Source organism: Apostichopus japonicus, chromosome 19 (genome assembly GCF_037975245.1).
Source record: "Apostichopus japonicus isolate 1M-3 chromosome 19, ASM3797524v1, whole genome shotgun sequence".
Classification (NCBI taxonomy): domain Eukaryota; kingdom Metazoa; phylum Echinodermata; class Holothuroidea; order Aspidochirotida; family Stichopodidae; genus Apostichopus; species Apostichopus japonicus.
Window position 1 is genome coordinate 21,185,958 of NC_092579.1, and position 11,512 is coordinate 21,197,469.

Genomic DNA, 11,512 nt, shown 5'->3' on the forward strand with positions numbered 1-11,512 from the left:
TCTAAAAGTATCAAGATTCGAGGAAAATGTTTTCGTTGACACTAGGTTTACACAGCGCATCATTGTAACTATATCAGGACATTGACGTCTGTGGGTATTATAATGCATCCCATTTAGCTCAAGTAAAATGGGTTTTTTTGTTGTTGTGTGTCACTGTAACAACATAATTACTTGACGTCAACGCTTAAGCCCAAAGCTCCTTTGCTGAATAATGTAGTAAATTAAATAATGTGTCTGGTGTAATAAGAAAAAAAAATGAAATCGTTGCATTTTATGTTACAATCCTTCGTGTTGAAAAGAATACAGTGAGGAATGGTGACGTGTCACTTTAAAATGGGGGCTTTGTAACGTTAACTCGGCTACCACTTCCACATAATATCCTAGAAACCCTCATACTGCGCCAACTGAACTAGACCCGATTCTACTAGCTATCAAAATTTGTATCTGCCGTGACCTAGTTTTTGATAGTTGTGACCGAGACCCATAACCTTACAACAGACCCCCCCCCCCACACTGAACCAATACAACAGCTATTGACAGTTAATGACCCATGCTCATTTAGGTCACATGCTAAATTTACTTTCCCCATGATTTAGTTTAATTTTGTTTAGACTGGGTTTGTTATTGTCATCGAGTTTTACCACCTGCCCGGCTTGGATCATTCAGAATGTAGAAATGCTCAATCGTGTTGCCATGCATGGAAAACTAATGATACAGTGTTACAGTGTTAGAAACCTGTACAAGTAACTCTGTGTATTACCCTCGGTTCTCGTCTGGCACGTAATTGAGACTAAGAAATTAAAAGGAAGTAAGGGAGAGTGAATGAGTTCATTTTAATTACATTGATTTCTATTTTTATCGTGCCATGGTAACAAGTCATGCCTTTATACCGTGTGAAGTTATAAACAAATGATAAACAGCAAATCTATTTATTGGTCACGAGTAACACTCGCTGGCTTCATTTTCATTACATATATCACACTTTCATTGGCAATACAATAAACCATTGAATTAAATTATGCCTGAATCCTTGATGGGTTTGATAAACAAAAGCTGTACAAACTTTCTTCCTAGAATATGTTTATTTAATTGAAGCGGCTGAGTACATTTTGGCGCTATTTTAACAATCCCATAGTGATGTAATCACATTCATCTCCAATGAAGTAAATTGGATTTTTATTTCTCATTTTTACAATTTTGAATTTGGTATTTCAGTTGATAAGAAATTGTTGGTTGCCCTAATATAAGTTAATCAAGTACATTAATTTTTTTCTCAAAAATCCATCAAGTCCATGCAAAGATTTGCTGTAATAAACAAGCATTCCGAACATTATCAACCTATTATTTGTGAAAAGATGAGCAGTAAAATTGAAAAGGAATGAACGAACTAATTTATTTTTGTATTTTGAACTTTTCAGGAATGACCATCCAAGAGGTGAGAGAGATAGAGCAGAAATTTCAGAGCCGAACCAACGAGATGGTGAATTCAGGGATCGAACATTCGGACAGCCAACATTCGGGTATCAGCAATAACGTAGACGTCGACCGAGACGAAGACGACGATAACGATACATTCGAGGACGCCCTGGAGGACCTGGACGAGATGAGCGGAGCGTCCGGAACATCCCGATGACAATCAAAGCAGGAAGGAGGAGGAGGAGGAGGAGGAGAGAATGGTTGAAGAATATTCCAAGGAGGAGAGAATCGGTAGTTTCCAAAGGTGTTTTGAAAGCGCTTCCTCTCATAAAATCTTTTGTCTATAGGAGGATCATCTATTTCGGTGCTAGGGGAAAGATCATTCGTATCGGACGAGATGGGCCGGCGTCTCGGTCACGGACCAGCGGTAATATCAAACAGACCAACTTATGACTGGGGAAGATGTAATTCAAATTCCAGGCTGCAGCAGGACACTTGAAACTTAAATCATTTACAACTATTTAATCTTCTCAGAAATTTGGAAGTGTCTGCTTAGAGAAATATCTAATAGAGATGAAGTTATGGGAAGATTAATGGTATTTCGGCATGGTTTCCTGGATGGTATGTGACCGTAGTAAGAAAGAAAGGCACTTGACCAGTGTAAGACTGGCATGCAAGTGATCACATAATGTGGTGTGCAAGAAAGGTGGCGCAAGCCACAGTTCATCTAGTATTTGACAGGGCAAATTGTAAATTAGCTTTACATTTTTCCCTTGCCTCACATTATTTGCTTCAAGCCTTCTTGTATGTTAACTAGAGTGGATCTATATGAAGCTGTTATGCTTGTGCTACTGGAATGGCCATGATCTGAATATTCCTATACAACTGAAAGGAATGTATATACATTTTCAGTTTTCCATAGTTGAATTTGAGAACTTGAACAAGGGGAGGGTGAGGTGTGCCCTGTTATTAGTTCACTCTACCTATCATAAAAGAAAACTTGTTGCAGATTAGTCTTAAATTCTGATTATTTGAAAGCAGAGCTTATTTCTTGTACATTTTGACACTTTTACAAAAGCCCAAAACAAAGATGTCAGTGGGACTTGTTATGTCCCCATATTAAGTCTTTCGTGTTAATTTGGGTGCAATGCATGTCTCACTTTTAGTGCTGTAATTCTTGTTATTGGTAACTTAATCTTGACAATGTAAAATTTTTCTGGTTGGGTAGTGTGGCAACTTATGTAGTCTGCTGACCAGAAAGGAAGTATTGGAAAATTGCTACCTACAGTCACCAGATAGGAATAATCAGCTATATTTGATGGCACACATTACATAGGCTAAAATATGAGCTCTTTTCAAAATTGGTACTTAAACTTAAACATGCGTTTTATTTGTGCCGAGATTGCCAATTTGTACAGTTTACAGTCATAAGAGAACATTTTGTGTTCATACAATTTTGTCATGAAGCTCAAATTTAGGTTAATGGCAAATGAATGCATTCGTTAGTAATGAAAGATTGGTTGCCATAATAAGAACAGATGCATTTTATTTTGTACAGAGTTTGCCAATTTGTACATCATAAAAAGAACATTTTGTCCCTTTTCTTTTGTTATGATGATGTCAAAAAGTTTAGGTTTTCACTAAAATGCTCTTAATTGCCCTACCAAGTAATTGGCACAAGTGAATCCATTCATTAGTTCTAAAAGACTGGTGACGATAAAGGAATTATGTGACCCATTTCTTTAATAAATTGTATGATTTTCTCTGTTTAATGTTGAATTTTTATTGGAATTAGTCATTCCTTTGAAAAATAACTTCCAAGCAATACTTTTTGATATCTTAGAAAGAAGTATCATCTCGAACAACCCCTCGAGTACTTTATGATGTACCTTTATTAATGACTTTGTAGAAGATATGCACACATGTGCTTCCAGTTGCATAAACATTGTCTAAAAAAATCATACAACAAGTCTTCAGCTATGTGTGTGTAATAAAACATCATACTTTTAATGAAATGCTTCAAAAGTTATCCCTCCAAATATCACTGATTTTTTTGAAACTAATTTACCAATTAGTCTATATTTTATGTTATTGTAAATTAAGAATCTAATTTATGAGCCATATCCTATTTATTTTCAATTATTATTTATCTCCCCCAAGAGATTTACACTACTAAGGCTATAGTAGCTTTTCGGGCATTGTGTATCCCAGTGTGGAACACTATAGAAAACAAGGTTAATTTGTACCTTTATTTTATTTATTTCAATTATTATTTGTCTCCCTCTATTAGACTACTACACTACTAAGGCTAAAGTAGCTTTTTTTTGGGGGGCATTGTGTATTTCATTGTGGTCCCTATTGAAAATCACGGTTAAATTGTACCTTTATTTTATTTATTTCAATTATTTTTATTTCAATTATTATATGTCTCCCTCTATGAGATTTACATTACGAAGGCTACACAGCTTTTTCTGGGCAATGTGTATCCCAGTAAGAAAACTCATATCTTCAGTATTAATTGACATGTCCAGTCACTACAATTTGTTGTTGTCTTGTTTGTACGAATCCAAGATGTGTACATGGTTGTTGCTCAATTCATTGCACAAGTCTTTATATAATCAAATGATAATTTGTTGAAAAATTTAGAGCTCGAAGTGTACATATTCAACAAATTCATTGAAGAAAACCGAGCCGTTTAAAGAAAGAAGGGTTAAGTTGGCCAACAAATATACACAGGTTCTTAGGAACCTTGAAAGGTTACAACAGTATCTCAATTTATGAACATTTTGAATAAATCCATGAGATTTCCCTAGTGATGATATGGAATAATTACTTTAATGTTGATAAGGTAAGTGTCCTTCTCCAGTTTATTCCCTACCCCCTTCCCTTAATCCTCTCTTTGTCCCTCCACTGTTTATCTCCTACCTCTCCTCTTCCCCTGTTGGTTTCTTTCTTTCTTTCTTCTCTCCATCCCTTGTCTACTAATCCCCTTACATGTATCTCATTGTGTTCACCATGCTCATTAACCTGTCTGTATTCTGTGCATGTTTTTGTCCCTTCTGTTACTGTTACTTGTCATTCATTACCTTTGAAGAAGATCCTGCTAGGATCGAAACGTCAGGCCAACTTACTTTTACACAAGATAAGTGTCAGTCTGGAATCATCTTGCCCCATCTCAGAATCCCTCCTCCCCTTATTAACAGGCAAGTATCAGTCCTTACAATTGTTTTACTTAGTTTGGATTTTTTTTAAATGAAGAAATCCTTTTTCAGCTTCCAACAAATTTTAGGCCACTGTTATCACTTCAAAATGTTTTTAGGAGATGTCATTTATGAAGTTGTTTCTTCTCAAAATTTGGGCACAGTTCTCTTCTTCAACTCAACAAAGTCAAGCTTACAAGATATATAATATATAAATATATAATATATATTATAATATATAGATATATAATATATAATATTAAAATATATAAATGGAAGGCTCAACTCTGTAGTAACAAGAAACTGTCGTGCCCATCCTTGCATTTTCCTCTGTAAATTTTCATATTTTTGGGTTAAATTTCTTTCATTTTCTTTATGCCACAAGTCAAATGACTTTGTTGATGTTGAATAGGATTAAATACGGCAGAGGAGAATTTTTTTCTGAAAGTAGAATATTGTAAAAAAAGATTTATTTAACAGAAAATGTAGGATTTGATGTACAGTAGTATTGTAAGAAGCTATTGTCCTACAGTGATGGATCATAAAATGATGTTTTCCAATGAATATAAAGATACCACCTGTATCTATTTATAAATGTATTTATAAATATTTATTAATGTGTCAATTTCTTCACAAATCTTTTGTAATAGCAACCTATAAGCTGTTTTCATATGATCTGAGCATAAGCAGGTGCTATACCATTGGGGCTGGACCAGGGGCACAGGGATAATGTGCCAACACCCCTCCCCCCTCCCCCAGTTTGAAATACCCGATGAAGGTACTTCAAAAAGATATAAATTAGTGTTGTATTTACTAGTGAATTCTCAGATTTTTATGAACATGTATAATTTCATGAATTGCCCGTAACGTGTATGTTGTTTTCATAACTACTCCAATCAAGGCCTGCTGTGCTAATAGGTCTGAGCAAGTTCACAACTGGAAATAGGTTACATCCTAAATATTGGTTTTAATTGCAACTGATGAAAATATGATTTTCAGTAATTGGTATGAAGATTTATAAATGAATGTGCATCTCTTTCAATCAACATTTTAAAATGAATGTAATATTTCATTTATCTGTTACACCTTAGTTAATTGATACTTGGCACTTCAAAATCATTTCCAACCATCAAGAAAATAATTTTTGTATTTTGGTTTTGGGGTATAAGTCTGGGGCTTGTGTGCAGTTGATATTTTCTTTTCACAAATAACTTTCTTTTGCTGGTTTGAACACTTACTGAAAATATCGCCATCAAATATGCTAGAAAAGTCCAATAATAGTGTAGAATTTTCTCTACTGTACAACAATTATTTTGTGTCATTTTAAGCTGTCCAAAAAACTTTTTGAGTTGAATAAAAATTAAGGAAAACCTAGAATTGCTTCAAATTTTGATACATTCGAACAATGCAAAGATTCTATCTCAGGACTCAAATGCTTCATGAAAACTGAATTATTAACATGAACTATTATGTGTCACATTTTCTTAGCTACATTATTTCACACCAGAAATGAAACTTCCATATTTTCACTTTGTGAGCTTAACTTTTGCCACGATATTGCAGTTATCAATCTTTGGGTTTTGTGCTTGTGTATGCCAGTGTGTGCGTGCGTACAAGTCTGTGTGCGATGGTAATGCAATGGGTTTTTGGTAACTTCACAGAGCAAATGTGTAACCAGTACCTCTTTGAAAGTTCTCAAGGTTTCCGAGGAAGAGGATATTGGTGTAATTGATTAAGTGTAAAATAATCTGTATATTCCAAACACATTAAATAAAAGTATATGAGAGATTTATGCACAGTAGCAATTACTTTCGAGTCTTTTATTATCTCTTCCTTTACTTTTGCATTTGAATAAATTTCAGTATAATGTCCCTTGTTTCGCATACTGATGAATATGCATATTATTTTGTTTTACATAATGACGAATGGTTTTGAAACAGCTATATGCCCCTAAAATTGTTCAACGTCCTTCAAATTTAGAATGGCAATAAAATATAATTTGTTGTCTGTATTGAACATAAAACTAGGAGACTGCTTAATGATGTTATATTATTATATATGTGATCAAAAATTCAGTTGCAAAGCAGTGAAATGATTTGGACCGAGATATTTCAATTTTAACATTCCTCAGTACGCGAAACAGTGGACAATATAATAATAATAATAATAATAATAATAATAGTAATAATAATAATCAGCACTTATTTCTATGACACTTGAGCAACCACAGATGTGGGAGAAACCTGCAAGGGCTTATGGATTACAACTTACACGTTGGGTGGCTTCGAATTCAATATTTTAACTCAAATTTGGAATTTTTTCAATTAAGAAAGTCATTTCAGATGGGAAAATCATAGACTGCTCTTGGATGAAAAACCCATCTTACTATGACCCGGCCGGGAATTGAACCCTGAACCTCCCGATTAATTGCTAAGCCTCATTACTGCAAAAGCCTTTATCCACTTGGCCACAGCACCAGTATGATGAAATGATACCAGAATGTTATAATACGTAAGTTTTCAATCCAGAAATTAGCCAAACTTACTGCATCCTTAGTTGAATAATTTCTCTTGCAGCTAACATTGCTTCCTCCTAACCTACTTTGCCTAAATAGTTTTCTATTGTTTCCCGAAAATGATTGAAAGTTTACTTACAAGTCAATAAATGCAACAGGACATGGTTGGTTCCATTCACATGCAAGAATAAGTGTTAAGTTACGTGCAGCAGGCCAAGACCTGCGATGACCTGTGATAAAAAAAAAATCAAATTTTCCCTTCTTGAGATATCGTTTTTTTTTTACCAGCAATGCATCACATACACACACTCATCCATTTGTATGACTATAAAGGTTACCATTACCACGGAACCACTTCTGTGTTTAAATTGCTAAGAGCGTGGTAAGTGGAGGGAGTGGGTTGGTTAGTGTGTTTTCATTTCCACAACAGTTGAAGATGTCATTACCCAACAATGATGGTTGAAAAATAACCAATTATCTTCACCGAAGTGAGTAGTGAACACTTTTTTTTTAAATGATCTAAATTCTTTTGATTGCCTGCTTGCTAAAGTAATAGTCAAGGCAACGTTTCCTGAATCTATTTAGCCAATTCCAAAATAAACTTCAGATTCGTAATCACTCAGCGTGTCGCGAACTACCAGAAAAGAAACACATTTATCGCCTTTGCGAAAAAAAGTTTTTTCAACTCAAAAAACCGTAAGCAGTTTATTCCAAAACTGACCTTTTTATTCATAAATGTCAAGATAAAACTCAAGATGACAAACAGGTTTGATTTGACTGCTTTGAAATCACGTATCACTGGCAAGATGCGTCGAGCGCCCTTTTCTTTCGCTCAGTTTGCAACTTCAGAGGAACAATAGAAAACCGAAAAACTTTTAGGGACAACAAAAGGTTTTTAACCTTTGTTCGTCGTAAAAGATTTTCGGTCTTACTTTTTCTTGAGGTGAAAAACCTTTTTGTCGCAAAGACGATAAATGGGTGTTGTGTGGGGTTGCGTGGGGTCAAAAAAACCTGATTTGCAGTTTTTGCCAAAACTGACCCAAAATCGATTTCGCCGAAATGACGTAACAGGGAGTGATCGATGCTCAGGAGCCCAAATCTGCAACTGCCAGGTCCATATCTGCTTCCGTTCGGGAGATACGTGGTCCCAAAGGACCCGATAGAAATAGATGTTCTTCATAAGTGCAAAATTTGGAAAAACCCCCTCTTTTCAGCCCCCCTCTCTTGTCCTCTCTGAAACACCCATCGACATTAAAATTAGACGTGGAGTAGAAGACACCCTTGTCTTTGTTATACATCAATTTAGTGTAATTATCAGACCGGGAAAGGCTTCTTTCGCTCAGTTTGCAACTTCAGAGGAACAATAGAAAACTGAAAAACTTTTAGGGACAACAAAAGGATTTAAACCTTTGTTCGTCGTAAAAGTTTTTCGGTCTAACTTTTTTAAGTTTCAGGTGAAAATTTTTTTTTGTCGCAAAAGCGATAAATGTGTATCTTTTCTGGTAGTTTGCGACACGCTGATTACGAATCTGAAGTTTATTTTGGAATTGGGTGTTGTGTAGGGGCGTGGGGGGCAAAAAAACCTGATTTGCAGTTTTTTAAAACTGACCCAAAATCGACCCAAAATCGATTTCGCCCAAATGACTTAACTGTAATCGATGCTCAGGGCAAGGGCGGCGGAAGCACTTTTAATCTGGGGGGCACCGACATCAAAGGGCACTTTGCAGAAATTCGATTGGACTGATGCAGCCTTATATTTAGTACCCTTTATAACTCTTATTGTATTATCTTATTTGCGTATACACATCACTCCATCAACGCCCCCCCCCCCCCCCCCCCTCAAGTAAACAATGCATACTAGCACTGCAATATCTAATGTGCAAATTGGGAAATTGGAAAATCATTATAAAGTCCAAGTCTCTGCACACGCGATCGATACATGCATGAAAGCATATGAAATATGTCAAAATACTGAAAGAAAAATAATTTTCTATGTATTTTTCAATGGTTAAACTGATATTATTATGATCGTTATTATTGTAACGACTTTCCCAATAATTATAACCAATTTGGAAGGGTTATAACACGGCAAATGATTGTATGTTATTGGCATGCGATGTAATAACCAACGCATGCCTATATGATACGCACATTAACATGTTGAACGCGCTCAGCGCGCAAAAAATTATGGTAATATATTTCGGGCAAGTCGTTACAGCCCCCCCCCCAATTAAATTGGGCTCCTACCCCTGTGGTAGTAAACATTTAAAACTTCCCGAAATATTTCATTCGACGTGGGTTTCGCTTTGTAAACTCTTTATTTATTTAGAAATTTTTATGTAGAAAAAGGACACATTTTTAACCTGAGGAAAAGTGGGGGGGCACGTGCCCCCTGTGCCCCCCCCCCGGTTCCGCCGCCCTTGGCTCAGGGGCCAAAATCTGCAACTGCCAGGTCCATATCTGCTTCCGTTCGGGAGATACGTTGTCCCAAAGGACCCGATAGAAATACGTGTTCTTTATAAGTGCAAAATTTGGAAAAAACCCCTCTTTTCAGCCCCCTCTCTTGTCCTCTCTGAAGCACCCATTGAAATCAAAATTAGACGTGGAGTAGAAGACACCCTTGCCTTTGTTATACATCAATTTAGAGTAATTATCTGACCGGGAAAGGCTTCTTTCGCTCAGTTTGCAACTTCAGAGGAACAATAGAAAACTGAAAAACTTTTAGGGACAACAAAAGGATTTAAACCTTTGTTCGTCGTAAAAGTTTTTCGGTCTAACTTTTTTAAGTTTCAGGTGAAAATTTTTTTTTGTCGCAAAACGATAAATGTGTATCTTTTCTGGTAGTTCGCGACACGCTGATTACGAATCTGACGTTTATTTTGGAATTGGGTACCAAAAAGAGGTACTTTTTTAACTTTTCAAGACAAAACACATATTTTTTGGGCAAATAAAAATTGTCAAAATTGACCCCAAAATCGATTTCGCCCAAGAGACGTAACAGGGAGTAATCGATGCTCAGGAGCCCAAATCTGCAACTCCCAGGTCCATATCTGCTTCCGTTCGGGAGATACGTTGTCCCAAGAACCCGATAGAAATTCCAGTTTTTTTTTATTTTTTTCATAAATCATAAATCAGTTTTTTTTACCCCACGCCCCCACACAACACCCAATTCCAAAAAAAACTTCAGATTCGTAATCAGCGTGTCGCGAACTTCCAGAAAAGATACACATTTATCGTTTTGCGACAAAAAAAGCAGATATGGACCTGGGAGTTTCAGATTTGGGCTCCTGAGCATCGATTACTCCGTTACGTCTCTTGGGCGAAATCGATTTTGGGGTCAATTTTGGCAATTTTTATTTGCCCAAAAAATATGTGTTTTGTCTTGAAAAGTTAAAAAAGTACCTCTTTTTGGTACCCAATTCCAAAATAAACGTCAGATTCGTAATCAGCGTGTCGCGAACTACCAGAAAAGATACACATTTATCGTTTTGCGACAAAAAAAAATTTTCACCTGAAACTTAAAAAAGTTAGACCGAAAAACTTTTACGACGAACAAAGGTTTAAATCCTTTTGTTGTCCCTAAAAGTTTTTCAGTTTTCTATTGTTCCTCTGAAGTTGCAAACTGAGCGAAAGAAGCCTTTCCCGGTCAGATAATTACACTAAATTGATGTATAACAAAGGCAAGGGTGTCTTCTACTCCAAGTCTAATTTTGATTTCGATGGGTGCTTCAGAGAGGACAAGAGAGGGGGCTGAAAATAGGGGTTTTTTCCAAATTTTGCACTTATAAAGAACACGTATTTCTATCGGGTCCTTTGGGACAACGTATCTCCCGAACGGAAGCAGATATGGACCTGGCAGTTGCAGATTTGGGATCCTGAGCATCTGTTACCCCCGGTACGTCATTTGGGCGAAATCGATTTTGAGTCGATTTGGGGTAAATCTGTGCAAAACCTGCAAATCAGGTTTTTTCGCCCCCACTCCCCCAAACAGCATGAAGTTTCTTAGCATACAACTTCCGAGGAACAATAGAAAACCGAGGAACTTTTAGGACGAACAAACTTCTCAAACCTTTGTTCGTCCTAAATGTTTTTCGGTTTTCTATTGTTCCTCGGAAGTGTTCAATGTTTTAATCGTAATTTTTTCTTCAAAAATGGAACGGAGGGTGATAACATACTGCCCGATACTGTTGTTTTAACTGATTGTTGTATAAGTTTTAGTTATCATGACTTAGAAATTTAGTTTGGGGAAATACATGGGCGTCTGCAGAACAAAACTCAGGGGCACAAATAATCCAAGTAGACTTTTGTATACGATGGGTCTGGGATCCTTTCCCATAAAACAAATATAGACTACCGCAAAGGCGATTTCCGTTCTATGTTC

At 36.2% G+C, this 11,512-nt stretch overlaps 2 protein-coding genes across 3 annotated transcripts in view; one reads left to right on the forward strand and one right to left on the reverse strand.

Annotated features, from left to right (window-relative positions):
• LOC139959600 (cytoplasmic phosphatidylinositol transfer protein 1-like) overlaps positions 1 to 6,417 on the forward strand; it is a 40,134-nt gene extending 33,717 nt beyond the window's left edge. For both annotated transcript variants that reach the window (XM_071957329.1, XM_071957327.1), the window contains one exon: positions 1,419 to 6,417. In XM_071957329.1, coding sequence (XP_071813430.1) covers positions 1,419 to 1,633 — 215 coding nt within the window. In that variant the 3' untranslated portion in view covers positions 1,634 to 6,417. The remainder of the gene's footprint in view (positions 1 to 1,418) is intronic.
• The window catches only part of LOC139959589 (large ribosomal subunit protein uL3-like), a 108,203-nt gene that overhangs the window by 29,126 nt on the left and 67,565 nt on the right, over positions 1 to 11,512 (reverse strand). The gene's annotated exons all lie outside the window — the stretch shown is intronic.